Source organism: Camelus dromedarius, chromosome 21 (assembly GCF_036321535.1).
Source record: "Camelus dromedarius isolate mCamDro1 chromosome 21, mCamDro1.pat, whole genome shotgun sequence".
Taxonomy (NCBI): domain Eukaryota; kingdom Metazoa; phylum Chordata; class Mammalia; order Artiodactyla; family Camelidae; genus Camelus; species Camelus dromedarius.
In genome coordinates this window covers 36,281,827-36,300,699 of record NC_087456.1, presented here as the reverse complement: position 1 = coordinate 36,300,699, position 18,873 = coordinate 36,281,827, and the positions used below count along the sequence as shown (strand labels likewise).

General features: G+C 48.8%; 1 protein-coding gene across 2 annotated transcripts in view; it reads right to left on the bottom strand.

The window, feature by feature from the left end:
* NR5A2 (nuclear receptor subfamily 5 group A member 2) overlaps positions 1–18,873 on the bottom strand; it is a 109,099-nt gene that overhangs the window by 35,606 nt on the left and 54,620 nt on the right. For both annotated transcript variants that reach the window (XM_031438325.2, XM_031438321.2), the window contains one exon: positions 3,767–3,886. In XM_031438325.2, the coding sequence (XP_031294185.1) occupies positions 3,767–3,886 (120 nt within the window). The remainder of the gene's footprint in view (positions 1–3,766; positions 3,887–18,873) is intronic.

Sequence of the window (18,873 nt, the reverse complement as noted above, 5' to 3'; positions counted from 1 at the left end):
AAAATTAAGAGTCAGTGGAAAGACGGCCCCCCAAGGCGTCAATCAGGTTCTGTAGTGTCAACTACGCATGAAAAAGGCACCGTCGGCGTGTCTTCTAGGGACGCTCCACCACCAGCACTGCCCTGTCCCACTTGCTCGGTCAGAGTGCTGACATCTGCCCACTAAATCCAAACATCAGGGGCTAAGCGCTGCTGTGGCCCCATTTCAGACTGTGTGAAAGGAAGGGCCAGGGCACAGGCCACCTGAGCCCCGAGCCGGAAGCAGAGAGGACAAGCAGGTGGATGCCACAGGGCGCGTGATAAGCCGCTGCCCTGCATGTCCAGGGACGTCTCAACCATGTCACCTCACCAGTCCCCTCAGGGGAGAACTTTCCACCCCAAGGAAGTTCTTCCGGCTTAAAAGGGGTGCCTGAGCTCTAGATCCCTTAGAGACGGTACACGGTCTAACCACTCCAGTTAATAACGATATAAATCCTACAGGGACAAATGGGATGGACGAAGGAATGACAGCAAGGGCTAGAGGCGGGGTGCACCCGGGACCCGGAGAGGAGGTGTGCACCGGCACGGCCACTGCCAAGGCAGGGCCTTGGGAAGTCCGCCAGGGCTCCGTCCCGGGGCCGCCCCACTCCTGCTCTCAGCGAGGCTCTGCCCACCGCAGCGCCATCACCGCCCAGAGGCGCGGCGTCGGGACAACGCTGCCAAGCGCAGCTCGGAGTCAACGGCTCCGAGAGCTGTCGCTATAGCCCGGTCTGTACATAGCACATTAAAAAAAGACTCGTGAGTGAAGCCCTAAGCCGGGAAGGCGTGTTCCACATATTGGTATTCATTCATTTTTTAACTATTCAGACGTAGTTAATTCGTCTCTGACAGGTGTGGGGCTCCAACAGGTACGCAGGGAGTTCCAGCACCAAGACTTCATGGTGGGAAATGTAGTACCTGGTGACCAAGAGGAATCTGAACCAGTCATTTTTTTTTTTTAAAAAGCCGCATTAATTAAAACTTGCTATGTGTATAGTTCGAACAGGTACGTAGTAAGTTCACCTACTAGAACGGCATATGTAGACACCTCATACGCTCCGACGGAATGGGCTGAAGTTGTTCACGGGACTCTGTGTCACCGAGAAGCCTTCCATGAGGTGGGCTGGAGGAATCCTTCGCATACCAACAGCTTGAGAGCCATTCATTTATTTACATGCTAATTTGGAAGTTCAAACGTGCTTATTAAACGGGGGCTCTGATAACATTTCCTTCAAGGATAATTTATCAAATCGCAAGGCTCTGAAGGGGGAGCAGTGATTTATTCCTGAAACAGCACAAAGATCGGCGACTTCCTTACATTTTATTACAAACATAATTATATTTCCATTGTGGAGGGCAGAGTTGGTGCTCATTTCAGGAGGAGCTGGCCTTGTCTTTTATGTACTTAGTAAAATTAATTTATTGCTCTCTTACATGTAATCTTTGTACCATTAAATTCAAGGGAGATATTGGAGAAATACTATAAGCTTATGTCCCCTTTGGATAAATTCCACTCGTCATGGAGTTTTAGAAACAGGTTTAGCTAAATTGCTTTCAGTTCTAACAGCTGAAATTTGTGACGACTTGCATGTTGTAAGGTGCCTGTCTTTTTTCTGTGAGACACAGTAGAAGATAATGAATAAGTTGCCAGCAGACCTTTCCCTTAGGATGACCTTCCGGTGGCTGTTAATTGGCTCCAGTATGCAAACACTACAAGTGATGGCACTTCAGAGTGCTCTATTGCTATTTTGTGTGTGTGTTTTGTGTGCGTCTATTTTAAAAATACTAGTTAGGAACGAATTCTTGTCATAATTACAAGATGCTAAATATATAGAATTGACTTCGCAATGCTTCACATTCCTGATAATCGTGATTTCCTTTTCGCTTGACAAGGTTGTTTACGGTTCGCTCAGTGCAGCCAGGTTAAACGACATAATTAAAACAGAACGGCCAACTTTAGGGTTAAGTAAGGACCTCCACAGCGAAGCCAAAGCAGCGACAATTGATACTAAAGACGATAAAGTGCCACCTACTCCTTGTGGCTCTTGGCTTGGAAAACCAGATGAGAAATGCACTTTGTCTACTTTTTAAATGGTAATTACCTTTACCCGGGGGCAGCACTTAAGGCAAAATGCAATGTGGAATCAGGAGTGTTTCTAAAGAGCAGGGAGGGAAGTGCTCTGAGGAAAGGGCAGCGCAAACCCATTTGATTCCTGAAACTCAGAAGGATGAAATCAAATTAATTTGTGGGCTGAGTCTCGTTCCTCTAATGCAGCTCCTAGTCGGGCACGGGCAGGAGGGGGCTGGGAGACACACTCGGTGATGACCGTCTGGAAATGGGTACACGCCTTCCAAAGACCTGGGTCACGGGATGAAAATGCTCAGCAAAAATTCAAAACATCGGGGCATCACACTGACTGGGGCTTCACTTCCTCCTCTAGGAAGTCCTTCCGCGGCGCGGGACAGGAAGCGGGGACCAGACAGCGATGGAGATGCAGACCGATCCGGTCTGCAAAAACTCGGAAGCGGCGCTCGCCTTCCCTTAGATTGGGAAAATGTGATCTGTGGATGTTACAGCAAGCGATGCGGAGACCGCCCTTCATTTTCAGATGTGCACTGCTGGGGTTTCACAGCACATAAGCATTTCCGGCTGGAGCGAAAGGTCGCGGTGCCGAGTCCTGGGACGCGGAGGGTGCGCGGAACATGGCCGGGCTGCCCGAGCGCCGGAGGGCCCCTGCGCTCCGCGCACCCGTTCTGACAGCACACCAGTTACAAAACGGAGGCTAAGAAGTGGGAGGGACACGCCAGACTCAGCTGGAGTTAGGTCCGTTCGGTAGATTTCTCTTCCCCGAGGTGTCCAGAAGGCCAAGTGTCTCTTCCCCCAAATCCTGGCTCGGATGTCGCCTTCTCAGTAAGGCTAAACCACCCCCACAACTTGTCACTGCAAGCCAGGGGTCGCGCAGTAACACAGGCAGGGATTCCCCCTTACACGGTGGTTCCTTTTTTTTTTTTAACTTAACAGCACTTTGACCTCTAACATTTATTAGGACTATTGATTACTGTCAGCTTCTCTGTGCTACAGTGTTAAACTCCGTGAGGGCTGGAATCTTTTCCTGTTCCGGTCACTAATAAGGGGCCAAAGCTCCGGAATCGTGACTGGCACCTCGCACGACGTTCCAGAAATATTTGTTGACCCAACAGATACCTGTTCAGAAAGGAGAGGGGCCGAACAGTAATTTCCTCTGCCTACTTCCTTTCGAATAATGACCTGCGCTCCACAGCAAACACCCCCGTTCCTGCTCGCTGGGCTTACGCCAAATATTAAGGCTACATATGATATCTGCATCAGTCTCTTCCATCAGTGTAATTCCAGAAGAGCAAGGATTTCACAGTTTATAAGGTTTTAAAAAATAGCTGACGAACAAGTCTGGTAGATTAAAAGCAGAAGCTTGAGGGAAAAAACCCCAAGACCCTAATCCTTAATTTCGATTTGGCAATTGTTGTGACCCCTCCAAGGCCACCTTTCAGCCCAGCAGCCTGGCAGTGGCGGACGGCTCGCGATGACGCCGGCTTTTACAAGTTTAACCTAATCATCAGAGTGGGAACAGAGCACACCAGGGCCGCTTTTCTAAATTGTCGGCAGCCAATCTCCCCTTCAAAGCACACAAGTGCTTCTGACCTCGTTACATTCCTGCCAGCCTGAGCACGCTGAATAAAAAGGTACTTTTTTTTTCGGTCTCTGCACTTACTTGTTGCCCGGTAACCAGGAAGATGGACCCTTCCTTTCCGTGGACCACTTGTCGGTAAATGTGGTCGAGAATTAAGAGCTCACTCCAGCAGTTCTGAAGAAGCTTCATCTGGTCATCCACCTGTGAGAGAAAGAGGGGAAAATGACGCTGTTCCTCACGGCTTTTGTATGTTTTGCATGATTTTCTGCCTAGGAGAACCCAGGATAAGCAAGTGAAGTCTCCACCTGTGGTCACCAAAGCACAGAGCTCAGAACTTACATCATTTCTCCTGAAAACCATTATTTTCACTGGGACAAATGCTTTGTAGTCCACATGGGAACACTGAAGCTAAGTGTGCACAATCAGCGGCCTGCTAGGAAAGGGGGACCCCGTTAGATGTGTCTGCCCCACAGTGGGCGATCCAGCAGGGTTTGCTTGTGGAAGCTACGGGAGCCTCGGACCATCCTCAGTGGAACCCAAACAGTCCGGCTTGTGTAGCTGGGATGTGCACTGAGCCAGGGCTGGAAGGGCACACAGGTTACCAGCAGGCTGGCAACTCGCCAGCATTCATCTAAAAGGCCAGGTGACTTTTGGAGACAGAGGCTCACTGCCATTGTCTGTTGTCAATGCTGACTTGACGGTCACCTACGCTGGCTTTATGATTTGGACAATTTCCCCAGCAACGCCCTACATTTTAGTTTCCTAATCTGAAAAATGGGTCAACATTACCTCCCCCACGGGACTGCTGTGCGCGCTGTGTCACAGTGGGGGGCTATGATCTGCCTTTGATCACGCCCCCCCAGGGGACTACATTCTTCAGTGACAGTAACACACCTATTTCAGGTTAGGGCCACCTATCCACGGTCAAACATCGACCCATTTCCATGGCGACCTGCAACTGTTTCTCTTTCTTTTGTAACGTGTACCAGCCAAAGATCCCTGTGCACCCAACTGCAGTGGCCCCGTTTGGACATACACCACGTGTTTGTAAAAAATAACACTCTGAATTAAATCTAAAACGCTGTGCAAAAGCTCTTAAATGTCATGTAACAGTTTTAAGGAGTTTTTGCACATTGTTTTAGATTTAATTCCGAGAACCTGCCTTTGGAGTTAGCAGAACTGGTATCATCTTACTCAGTTCACAGACAAGAGAAGAGGCTCTCAAGACCTACTGACTGGTGTCCTAGAATGGAGTCTTCTTCTCCCTCAAGCCCTGGGCGTCCCCAGATCACACCAAGAAACACTAGAATTTTCTAAACCAAATTAATCAGCTGACTTGTAACAAGTTCATTTCTGAGCAGGCATAAACTGAACTCCTGGACGGTGGGGTGCTCCTCGGGACGCTCCCACTCACACACCAGCAGTGAGATGAGCTTAGAGTGGACTGTGTCATGAGCCCAGTACAGACAGCAGGGCACTCAGAGCCCAAGTGAGGACCCCGGGCACCGCCGTGCACGCCCGGCCGCGGATGCTCGGCCCCGCCGCTGGGTTCCGAGTCTTGTTTTCTCACCTAAACATAAAGGAGACTCACAGACATAGGAAACCAACTTACGGTGACCCAAGGGGGAGCGGTGGGGGAAGGGATAAACGAGGAGTCTGGGATAGCAGACACACACCACTATGTATGAACCAGGTAAACAACAGGGTCCTACTGCAGAGCACAGGGGACCCTAGTCAATATCTTGTAATAATTTAAAACAGAAAAGAATCTGAAAAAAAAATGTATAACTTAATCACTTTGCTGTGCACCTGAAACTAACACAACACTCAGTGACAGTTGATTTACACTATATTTATGTATACATCTTGCTTTACTTCATACATACACAAAGTAAAACAAAAACACGAGACAGTTCTTGTTCTGAGGACGGCATGAGCTCCCGGGTGGGAAACCCCTCTGTAAAGGGAACAAAACACAAATGAAGACACAACGCCACACAGGAGGCTCCCAGGTGGAAGACCCTACTGATTCTGTTTTGAAGCAAAACACCAACTGCAGAGGCTGAAGCTGCACTCAGGCTCTGCGGTCAGCAGGTCATCCCCAAACATGGCCATCCGAAATCCTCCGAACCAGCAAGTCTGCTCTGACCAAGAGAATTTCACTCGTGAGAGGAGCAGACGTGAAGAGCCATTTATTGGCTGAGCGTAAGCGCGGGGTCTGGGGTGGAGCAGTGAACCAGGCAGACGCAGTTCCCACCTTGGGGAAGGTACTCTTCGTCGGGGAGAAAAGTCGCCAGCATCAGTCAGCGGGCTGGTGAGAACCGGGGCTCCCGTTTTCCTTCAGAGGGAGGGCTCCACTGTCGTGCGGTCCTTCGAGTCAGGCTGTGGGCACCAGATGGTGGAGACCCACTTCACGCTCCGCACAACGCCGTGGCCAAACTTCCTAGCAACTGGCCTGTCCTTGCACGTAGCACGTTCCAGGGACCGTGCCTCCCAGGTGCCGGGGGCGATTTCAGAACCAAATGCGCTTGGTGCCACTGGGCGTACTACACCGCGTTCCGGCCCACACGCTATCGGCATCCGATTTCAAATGCACCCTCTGCCACGGCAATTCAGTTCCCCTGCTGCTCTTCTGTGATGTGAAGCTTTGGTTATTTACTTAGGACTCTTTTCAGGGAAGCCTAAAATACTACCCTCTGAGACGGTCTCCCAGTAACAGGTGCCATACACATAAACATTACAAATAATTTCAAGATGGATGGGGGAATACAGACTCCTGGAAGAGCGGCTAAAGACATTTGGAGGGGATTCTAGCTTAAGAACCTATTTACACAGCAAGAAAATGTATTGTTCCCGTTTTCCAGGCAGATAAATGAAAGAGCTGAGAGATAATCTGGCCACGTAGAAACGGGGGAAGGTGAGTGGACACTGACCATTTTTTTTTTAGTGGAGGTACTGGGGATTGAACCCAGGACCTCGTGCATGCTAGGCACATGCTCTGCCACTGAGCTACACCCACCCTGCAACCTGGAACATTAAAAGCAGCGTGTTTTCTGGAACCATCACAGGAAGGGGCTCTTCCTGTCCGTTTGCGCTCAGCGGCCCCGTCTCCTTTGAATACATCATGACGGAAACTCCTATGGTAGCAGGGTTTGCCAGCATCAAAGTGTCTGCAGGTCGTAAGAAGGGAATCTGACTTCTCCCGGCCTTCTTCTGTGATGCTGAGGACACGCTTTCAGATAAGGGTCTGTTTTTGTGTCCTGCTCAGAAAGAGTGTGGGGTACCATTTTTGGACCTCACTCCTCACTCCGTGCGTGTGTCTGTGTGGAGGGGGTGCCAGCTGCCAGGAAGGGAGGAAAGGCGCTGGCTTTTCTTCGCCCCCACTTCTGCCCGCTGCCGCTCTCGTCCAGAGGCGGTAACGAGGTGGACAGGCTTGAAAATCTGCCCGGTTCCTCTGCTCCTTTAGCAATTACCGGATGGGTGCGAGTGAGCACGTCTGCTTCCCACAACCAGCGCTTCTTCTCTGGTTGCTCATTTGGGCCGTCATGTCCTCATTCCTTCTGTCGTAATCGCCCCGTCCCCACCAAGCGCCATCTGTCTGCCCTCCCTGGGCTCCTGCGGTCCCAGCACAGCCCGGGCAGAAGCGCATGTGTGATGACGGTGACGCCTTCACCCCTGCAGGGGCTGCTTTCCCCGGTGTCCCTGGCACCTGGCCCAGAGCCAGGACTCCTCCGGGCTGCGGGGGGCAGGGTGGTCCCCACCTGGCGAGGAACACAGGGACGCCTTGCACCTGACCCCCCCGCCCCCGGCACGCGCTGGCAGGTCCGGACCCACAGCCTCGGTAAAGTCTGGTAATTTTCACACCCCTCTCGGGCAACTGATTCCTTGTTTTAATGCCCTCCGAGGCGGCTTTCCAGGCCGATGTTCCATTTCCATTTTCCATAATTGATTATGTGATATTTCATGTTATCTTGAAATTGGTGAGTGCAGCTATGGAGCGTGGGGTGACAGGTTTTACGCAGCTCTGTGACTATAAGGACAGGGCACATCTGATGCCCGCCTTGTTCCTCGTCTCTGGATAAGAGATGCTGGCGATTCTGAAGACAACTTTTCTTTAGGAAACACAGGCGGTGGGGGTGGGGAGAAGAGGAGAACACAAGCGACTACCTTTGGGTCGATTCCTTGGGCGTGAGTGCCGTCCGCAAACGGCGCAGGGTGGCGGTGGGGGCCCCGAGGGGGCGTCATGCCCTTTCTATGTCGGAACCTCTCGCTAGTCAGCAACTCCGCCTCGCACGGTCCTGTGTTACCAGCTGCAGTAGGAGGAAGGCCTGGTCTCAGAAACCTGCTTCCTCACCAGGGAAACGACGGGGACGGATACTACCGCCAAGCGTGTGAAAGCACAGGACGCGTCACGAAGGACGCCTTCCCCCAAGCCAGCAGGTTTCTCGCAAGATCGGTGAATGGCAAACAGTCAGAGGAAGAAAAGGCCTGGATCCCTCTCCAGCCCACACTGAACTTCTCAAACCCTCCTAGTTGCCCCTCCACTTCCCTCTTAACAGTCCCGCGGGGAGGGGACAGCTCGGTGGTAGAGCGCGTGCTTCGCATGCACAATGTCCCGGGTTCCATCCCCAACACCTCCATTAAATAAATAAAGAAGCCTGATTGCCCCCCATCCGAAACAGCCAAAGCAGTCCAGCAATGGGACTGCGAGTCTACGTTCCCTCTTGCAGGGCTGTTTTAAAGTCCACACTGCGTCGTCATACTAAGTGAAGGAAGCCAGAAAGAAAGAAAAACACCACATGATCTCACTTATATGTGGCATCTAAAGAAAGAAAAAAACAGAAAAGACACAAATGAACGTATTCACAAAACAAAAGCAGACTCACAGACATAGAAAACAAACTAATAGTTACCAGGGGGGAAAGGCGGGGGAAGGGATAAATTAGGAGTCTGGGATTTGCAGATACAAACTACTATATATAAAATAGGTAAACAACAAGGTCCTACTGTACAGCACAGGGAGCTATATTCGATATCTTATAATGGTCTATAATGAAAAGGAATATATATGTACACATATAACTGAATCATTATGTCGTACCCCAGTAATTAATACAACATTGTAAATTGACTTCAATAAATTAAAGGTCGACATCATGAATCATTGTGGGTAAGCTTTAAGAAAGATATTTTTAATAAAATACTCTGCTGACATGGCTTGGTAGTTTTAAGTGGACATGAACCCAACTCTAATGTCGGGTCGTTGAATCTGGGGTGTGCCAGGCCTTGTGTCAGAAACGGAGGGGTCCAGCAGTGACCGGCACACAATCTCTGCCTTTAAGAAAGTCACACTTTGAGGAGTGGGGACGGAAGGGTCAGTCTGTTAGCGTGATCCCACACGCACAGGAAGCTGGGGGCACTTCGCCCTGCTCCGTTTCTTGGGGAGACTCCCGGGGGCTCTCGCAAGCTTCTGAGAAGCATGCTTATTAAGCAGGCCTTAAACTTGCAGAATCACCGAATAAACTCTTTTTCCCTCTGGAGCTCCTGTTAGAACAACTCTTGGAACAAAGTATTTAAAAAATAATGCAAAGATTCTTCAGAATCATTACAAATAAACTTCAGCTATTATTCCCTGTGTTTTCTCCTTTCTGGCCAAAAGAAAAAAAAAATCCCTGAAGATGGACGTCTTTTTATTTATATTTCCTTTTGTGATAATGACGACATTTATAAAGGTATATTCAGAAGCGGGGAGAGAAAAATCAAAATCAGCAAATCAAAATCAGCTTAGCAACTCTTAATGAGAACCTGCTTTGGGCAAGACGGACACACAACTGCTTTAATCCTTGGCTGTTTTTATAAAGAACCCTGATGATTATCTGCAGCCTCTCTAATAAACGGCTACAAAGTCCAAGAGAAAAATGATTTCACATTAACAATGATTAAACAAGCACTAAAAACAACACCGTACAAGAGAAATAACAGCCAGGAAACTCCCCTGTCAATGGCTGCGACGCCCGACAGATTCACGACCAGAAGCCCAGCCCGGCTCGGAGGTAGCTGACGGGCTCCAGGGCACGCTCTCCAGGCGCGCCGCTGCTGGCACGGCACAAGGATCTGCCATCGTGGAGCCAAGGACCTCAGCCGCCCTGGCTTCCTTCTGCGTCTCAGCAGTAGAGCAACAAAGATTTTTTCTCCACGAAGGATCTCAACTCTTTCAGGTGGGGGAAGGGCGAGGCAGGGGGCGCTTAACCACACGGTCCCCACGCCCCTCCCGTTTCCCTTCCCACCAATTTCTTCCCATCCACGTCACGACCACGAGTCCGAGGAAGCTAGGACCCCGGTGAGTCCACGTGCTTCTCCGTCTTGTTCTACTTCATCACATACACAGTCGCGAGGGTGATCTATTTCGGTCATGCTATATTCCCTCGGACACAACTCTTTTCTACAGTCCCTCGATTTCCCTTCCAGGAGCTCTACCTACCAGACCTCTTAGCCAGCGTGTGCTGGGCCCGGGTGCCACTGGGCATGCCCACTGGTGCTTCATCCAGGTGCGAGGAAATCAGGCAAGCAGTGGCTGAGCTACAGCTGCTCTCCTGAACCCCCAGGGAGACGGGCCAGGGCCGCACAACCAGGGGTAATCCGCAGATATCCACAACCAGGGCGACCAGGGCGACCAGGGCGACCAGGGCAAGGCGTCAGAACTGCCTCCGCATTTGCAGATAGTAACTAATACACATAAGATAGGTAAACAAGTTCCTACCCTACAGCACAGGGAACTGTATTCAATATCTTGCAGTCACTTATGGTGAAATGAACATGAAAACGAATATATGCATGTTCATGTATGACTGAAGCACTGGGCTGTACACCAGAAATTGACACAACATTGTAAACTGACTCTACTTCAATAAAAATATATTAAAAAAAAAAAAAAAAAAAAGAACAGCTTCCACAAATCCTCAGTTTAGAAGGGAGGGAATCACGTGATTTATCCAGAACGTTCATATGCCCGGTTTACCTTAATTCCCAGGGATGCTGAATTCAATGCTCCTTTATTTAAAGATGTGCGAATGCCAGACATTCCACGTCAATTGTTTTCACTTCAGTAAATGTGCGATAATTACACACGCGAGAGACAGCTTTGCGGTTTGGAGAGAGAAGACCGCATGGTGCGCGCAGGGGTTAAATCCCACTGCTGAGATGCACGTCATCACCAGTCAGTGTAATTCAGTCAATTTCTCTCCGATAGAACTGTAGCTACATTCTCAGAATTTGTCAAAGGACAAATTCTGCCCAGATTTTACTTTCTCTCAGTCACATTTCAAAAAGCTTCTTGCTGAAATATCAATTAATTAAAAGCCAACAGTATGTTCACCCTATTTGTGGGGTCAAGTAAGCGTCTGCACACAGCCATGCTGGCAGTGTTTTCCGCTCAGGTTTCTACGTGGAGCCACAGAGAAGCCATGAGACCTGATTACAGCAAGTGCTCCAAGGTAACGAGGCCATTGTTTCTTGTGCTCATGGAATCAGTCCCATCCCATGCTCAAAGTATGCTCAAAGTCAAAGCATGCTCACACGTAAAGAGACTTGAAGGAAGGGGGTTTCTGCCACTCAGGAAAGGTAAGCTGTGTCCACCCCTCCCGTCAGCGTGGCTCTGACATGACAACTCAGTTGGCACCACAGTCTTCTACAAAGTCGAGAAGACAGGAATGGGTACCGTGGTGAACGTCATGGCCAACCCAGCCCCAGACTTTATCGCACTGGCGCTGAGAAGGATGGTTTGGACGAGGGCACAGGTGAGCCAGGAGTCACTCATCTTTTCACATTATGGACAAATCCCGATCCACGATCCACAATAAGTCAAACAGCAGAGATCGGTGCTGGGCGCTCATGAGACCTGAGTGAAACAAGACCTAGTTCTTGTGCTCAAGGAACGACGAATGGACCCAGCAGACAAGACATATCCATGCAAAGCAAGTAGCTCATAAGGCAGCACAGAAGGTGCCACACTCCGGAACCAGTGACTGGAAAATAAATAAATACGTGTGTGCGTGAAAAATATATACATACGGCAACAACCGTAACAAAAGCTTGGGGGGAGGGTGTAGCAGTGGTGGAGTGTGTGCTCAGCACGCACGGGGTCCTGGCTTCAACCCCAGCACCTCCATTAAAATAAATATATAGATAAACACACCTAATTACCTCTCCCCACCAAAACCAATTTTTAAAAAATTTTTTTTAAAATTTTGAAGCAGTCCATAAGTACGTATAATAAAAGACAAATAATGAAAGAGCTGAGAAAATGGAGATAAAGGGAAAATGAAGGTCGGAAAACCAGCCACAGCCAAGAACAGCCCCAGTCCCCAAGGCAAGCACCACACGACGGCTTCAGCGGCGGCTGAAGGGCCGCAGGTCGGGTCCTGGTCGTGCGAGCATCGCCGCTGACGCGGTTTGTGGCACACGTGTCTTTCCAGACAGCTTCTCCCACGACTGGACTCCAGGGAGAACGTTCTCTGTGTTCTCAGAGGAGGACTGTAGATGGCACAGTGGACCAGGCTTGGACAGCATCCCCTCGGAGACACAAGACCGAGCGTTCCTTCGACGTTTAGAGGGGCCAGGGCAAACTGGTCCTAGAACACAACTTCCCGACAGTCTGCTTTCCAGAGGTGCCCTGAGACCGTCCAGGAGTGGAGAGAACGTACACACTTTAGGCCCCTTCGCTTCTCGCGGCTCAGGGCCGCTAGACGCGGGGGCTCCAAAGCCTAGACTGCTGCCGCAGGCAAAGAATTGGTGACTCTGGGCAACGAATTCAAACTCCTTAGACCTCAGCTGCTCACGGCCTTCTGTTAAATGAGGGAAACAGAGACATGCCCAGTTTGGTGGCTGACACACAGCAGACCCCCTGTAAATGGTAGTTAGACTTACATCTAAATAAAAAAGGCAGGAAAACATAAGAGGTATTAAATGAAGCACAAAAGAAAAAGATTTCAGGTGATGCAGTTTCAGGTGATGACAGTGTCAAGGCAGATAAATGTGAAATATCTTCCAGCGCGTTCTCCTGCGGGGCCTGGCTCCCTGCTGACCGCCGCCTGGCCCCTGCTCTCAGCTTTGGGAATGTCCTGTGTGGACTGAAGGCCCTCTGGCCAGGCAGCCCGTCAAACCATGAGGACAAAGCCCCGGCAGCTCCGTATGTGTCCTTTCGGCCTGGGTGGAACGGCCAGAAGGCATTTGTGAATGTGACCGTCCCTTTTGGAATGAGGTCACGAGGTGAAGTTTGTAATCCTCATTCTCTAGACACTGCTTTAGAGACAATAATGACACAAGCCACAGAGTCCCAGGTGGGCAACGGCCGACTGTCAGGACAACAGAAGTGACTCAGGCAGAAATTAGGGAAGGTTTCGGCAGCCCTGCGCCTTGTGAAATGGACCCGCACAGGAGTCCCTGGGGTGCCAGGTGGACGAGAAAGGGAGACGGATGCTCTGTGACTTCTTTAAGGTCTTAATGCAGTGTCCACCTTTGTCGACTTTTGGGCATTTCAAAGCCCAAAAAAACAGTTCCTAAAGGCTAAAATGTCCTTGGGTCCGTTTTGTCAGCTGCTCACTCAGGCTGTTGGCCAAAGAAAGGGCAAAAGAGCCCAAGCGGCCTAAATGTCACTCACCGAAAACACAACCGAAATCGGGGCAGAGGCAAAGCAGAGGCCCCTCAGGATGGGTCAGCGATGGGAGCCTGCTGGGCCCAGAGGCTCCCGGGAGCACCCTCCACGCAGCTCCCCAGTGACACAGGGGGGCCGCTCCCTTCGCAGCGTTAACTCCTCCCTCAAGGTCGCAGGGCTGAGGGCCGTGACCCTGTGTCTTTAGAGGTGCCCAGAAATGAGTTCACAGAAGTCACAGCACTGTACGGCCGGGTGGGCTGCGATCTATAGGTTAGCAGGTGCCAGAACCCAGGCCTTCTGAATCCTAGCCCAGTGCTCTGCCAACCAAGCCCGTTTCACCCGGGAATAGAGAATAACCTTTTTGTTTTCTCGCTAGGTTTATTTCTTTTTTTTTTTTTAACACAACATGGCCTCAGTGTATTTCCTGCCAGGAGATACCCTCATGGGGCTTTAATGTCTCTCTTTCAAATGTAAAGAAGGTTGGTTTGAGAAATAAGGTCCTTTGGAAATAGACAAAAACATAGTTACTGAGTGATAGGACCCTGGATTTTTCAATCTGGACGTAAAATCTAGAGAGATGCTCCTTCCTGTTTGCAGGGGAGACTGTGAGGGAGGGTGAGCGACGGCCGAGCATGTGCTTCACCCCAAGGGGGTCTGCTTTGTGCCCAAGCTGAAGTGGGAACGCAGTTGTCCTTCCGGGAAAACTAGAATCACGATGGAGTAGGTGCCTGCAGGTCAGTCCCAAGCCTGTCCCTTTACGCCCTCTCTGTCTCTAGGTCGTGTTTCCTTTATCCACTCCTAGTGACCTGCACACTGTGGGGTCTGTACTGGGATATAAGGATGAAACGTCATTATATGTTACATATTACATACATTAGAGCAAATCAAGGTCTAATAATTTGCTCATAGCAAAGCTGTCCTGATACCTGGAAGTTCCTGCAGAGACGGCTGAGGAGGGAAAGGCAGATGCTGGGTTCCATGTTCCCAACTATTTCCGTTGTAAAATGGGAGAACTGCTCTTGGGGTTGAAAGAATGCTTCTCGAAGGGAGGTGGGTGGTGGGGGAGAAGCATCCTTGAAAAGAAGAGGGAGCGGGTGGGGGATATAGCGCCTGCTTGCTGTGCACAGGGTCCTGGGTTTGCTCCCTCCCAGGGGGAGCAGAGAGGGGAGGGGGTTAGGAGGAAAGAAAAAAAAAAGAGAACGAAGAGGGAATGAGAGAGCTCTGGTCCTCTCCACTGCCTCTGGGTTTCACATGATAGTTTTATGTCAATTTAAGTGATTAATTTTGTTTGTATTTTATTCCAAGTATGGATCATACACAAAATGGGCATACAGTTTACAGGAGACGTTATTCACATTTTCTGCATGTAGTGCTGTTCTTTTTTTCCTTTATATTTGAAAAAATTTAATTTTTGTATTAGTTTCCGGTGTACAGCATAGTGATTCAGTTACACATATATATATACACACACATATTCTTTTTCATATTCTTTTTCATTACAGGTTACTACAAGCCATGGAACACAGTTCCCTGTGCTCTACAGTAGGGCCTTGTTGTTTATCTGTTTTATATGCAGTAGTTTGTAACTGTTAATCCCAAACTCCTAACTTATCCCCTGCCACTCCCTTTCCCCCTGGTAACTATAAGTTTGTTTTCTATGTCTATGAGTCTCTTTCTGTTTTGTAAATAAATTCATTTGTGTCCTTTTTTAAGATTCCACATATAAGTGATACTATATGACATTTGTCTTTCTCTGTCTGACTTACTTCACTTAGTATGATCATCTCTAGGTCCATTCATGTTGCTGCAAATGGCATTACTTCATTCTTTTTTAGGGCTGAGTAGTATTCCATTGTGTAAATATACCACAACTTCTTTATCCAGTCATCTGTTGATGGACATTTAGATTGCTTCCAGGTCTTGGCTACTGTAAATAGTACTACTACGAGCACTGGGGCACATGTATCTTTTTGGATTAAAGTTTTCTCCAGACACATGCCCAGGAGTGGGATTGGGGGATCAGCAGTGCTGTGCTTTGAGGGAAAGCATTTTTCAGAGGAAGAAGAGCTGTGCAGTTCTGCTTTTAGTGTCCCCTTGGTGGCTTTCCTGCACAGCTGTGTGCATACCTCCTACAGTCTGGACTGATGGATGATGCGCTGTGTCTCTGGGCTGAGCTGGTGGGCTGTGTGGCTGAACAGGCTGGAGTCACATTCAGCTGGAGAGCAATTCAGCCCACTCAGGAAGCCGATGAATTTTTTAACTGGACTGACCAACAGTTTTCAGTTTTGTGGACAGATACAGGCCTGGAGATGGGTTATTCCAACCCACCAATCATACAACGACTCTGCTTCCACACGGCGGGTCACACACCCGGTGGTACTTGATTAAGAAAGCAGCACGACATGCCATTTGGATGGAGCTAGAGATGATCACACTACGTGAAGTCAGTCAGAGAAAGGCAAATGCCGTATGATGTCGCTTACATGTGGAAGCTAAAAAGTGACACAAATGAGCTTATTCACAAACAGAAACAGACACAGACCTCGAAAGCAAACCATAGCTACCGGGGGGGGGGCAGGGGGAGGGGTAAATTAGGAGTTTGGGATTAGCAGATACAACTACTATATATAAACTAGATAAACAGCAAGGACTCATGTACAGCACAGGGAACTGTATTCAGTATCTTGTAATAACATTTAATGAAAAAGAATATGAAACCAATATATGTATGTATCTGCATGACTGGGACACTGTGCAGCACACCAGAAATTGATACAATGTAACTGACTATACTTCAATTTAAAAAAAAAAGAGGGAATTACTCACATGAAAAAAAACTCATACCTTGACTTTCAAAGTGGTATTTCACAGGTGTCAGATTTAGAAATACCCACTCACAGAATGAGGTATAATATTATTCTTCCCCATCAATTTCTCCCTTTATGTCTGCATTTGTTTTATATATTCAGGGGCTCCCATATTGGGTGCAAATACGTTAATGAGTGTAATCCTCTTCTTGTATTGCTCCTTTGATCATTATTTAATGTCCTTCTTTATTTTTCTTTATGGCTTTTGTTTTAAAGTCTATTTTGTCTGATAGGAGTATTGCTACCCCCACATTGGCAGTGACTGGATAAAGAAGCTGTGGTATAGTTATACGATGGAATACTACTCAGCCATAAAAAAGAATAAAATAATGCCATTTGCAACAACATGGATGGACCTGGAGACTGTCATTCTAAGTGAAGTAAGCCAGAAAGAGAAAGAAAAATACCATATGATATCACTTATATGTGGAATCTTAAAAGAAAAAAGCATAAATGAACTTATTTATGAAACAGAAATAGACTCACAGACATAGAAAACAAGCTTATGGTTACCAGAGGGAAAGAGGGTGGGAAGGGATAAATCGGGAGTTTGGGATTTGCAGACACTAACTACTATACATATAATAGATAAACAACAAGTTTCTGCTGTACAGCACAGGGAACCATATTCAATACCTTGTTGTCACCTATAATGAAAAAGAATATGAAAAGGAATACACGTCTGTATATGCATGACTGAGACATTACCTTGTGCACCACAAACCGATGCAACATTGTAAACTGACTATATGCCAATAAAAAAAGAAAAGAGGTGTAATTCCACTTTGCAGAAATCTGGCCTCAGTCTACCTGCCTCAGACTTAAGCTTCACGCTCTTTCTCAAAGTAAAGTTAGAATGGAGTCTAGGCAGCGTCTTCAGAGGCTGTGCCGGCACGGGGCTGCGAGGGCCCGGGGGAACAGGAAGCGCTCTAGGAGCTGGTCCCCACGTGCAGTGGGACGAAGGAGGCTGGGAGGCCGCTGTCAGCCCAAAGCTCCCTTTAGAAACTGTCTGAGGGTCAGAAGCGCTGAGTGTGCTGCTGTGCGGTTTGGATCTGGAATTGACACATTTCTTTTTGTTTTAACGGGAAATGTTGGCTTGCTTCTACCTCACTTCCAGAATTCCCACGGCCCATCACTTCCAGGAAGAAGTACTTGGCATTCACTTAAGTGTTTTACCAGATGGATTCACCAAGCCATTGCTTCGTCAGTGCTTCTGCCACAAAAGTATACAGATGAGGAGGAACACGGGGTGACTCCTGGGTCCTGAGGACCACCCTGAGCAGGTATCTTAATAAAGCATGAGCTGTGTTTTGGTAACAGCCACATTGCGCTGTCAAGCAAGCCTCCATTCCAAGACATTTAATGCCTCCATGGGGCTCAGGTGATTTATAGAAATGACAGGAGAAAAACAACACTCTTCACAGGAGAAAAGCAACCTATTTCTTTGAAAGTCTTTTTTTCTGAGTAACTGATAAACAGGTCACTAGGAACCAAAGGAATACCTAAACGAGGGTGTTAAACCATCGACCTCTGGCCCCGGGGGGCACGCCTGCTAGAATCCTCAGGCTGCGAGGGCTGGTCCTCTCCATCCCCTGCATCCGCCCGTGAGCTCATCCGCTCCAGGAGAGGTGGATCAATACGGTGAGGGCTGGAGATGGGTCTGTCCCGGAGGGAGTGCATTAACGAGCTCCTCTCCGTGACCTTTGCCCAGCGGCACAAATTAGACTCCACCACAAACCACCGTCTTGCATGGGGACCTTCCGTCTTCGCTTGCTTTTAATCAAGCATACTGCAGGCAGACCTCAAAGATCCCTGTGAAAAATTACAGTGTGTCTCTTGTATAGACTAGGTCTTGAGGAGTTAGTATATTTTGTTGGCAATTGGGGACCAGATGACATAAATGCATGCTTTTAAATGCATTTTTAAATTCTTCTTCTGTTTTTTTTTTTAACTAAAGGTGCTGGGTGTCTCTCTAAGCATGAAGTCCCACTAATGGCTTTGCTTCCTTCTTCCTGTCAGAGTTCAGGGAGATCCAGCCGCACTCGTGATCTCTGCTTCTCAAACATCAAGGTACCTACAGTTCCCCTGGGAATCTTGTTACAACGTAGGTTCTGATTCAGCGGGTCTGGGACTGGGTTCTGCACACCTACCAAGCTGAATAGTGAGGCAGTGCCGACAGAAGACACCACCCTTTGAACCAAAAGTTCTAGAAAATTCCAGCACGTAGATATCCCCACTTTAGGTGGGCATGTGCGTGCACACACAGTCTCCTGCACACACTTACACACCGGCGTGTTGGGCACAGGAATACAGCGTGGGCAAATACACCGCGATGGCAGAGAGTGAGCTTTGGCATCGGGCAGGCCTGAGGCAAAGCTGGGCTCCATCAGTAGCCGACAGATGAGGGTGGCCTTGGGTAAAGGACTTAACTCCTCGAGCCTGACTTTGGTCCAGCTTCCATCAAATTCTAACTAACACTGCCCCCTGCACCCACCTTGCGGTGGGAGCCCGCGGAGCTAACGCACACCTAGGACTCCGGACAAGGCTTGGGCTCAGGAAGACCAGCTGTCATCACAGGACAGCACCGTGCTCCCACCAGAGCCCTCCACCCTCAGCTCAGCCAACATCACAGGACAGCACCGTGCTTCCTCCAGAGCCCTTCACCCTCA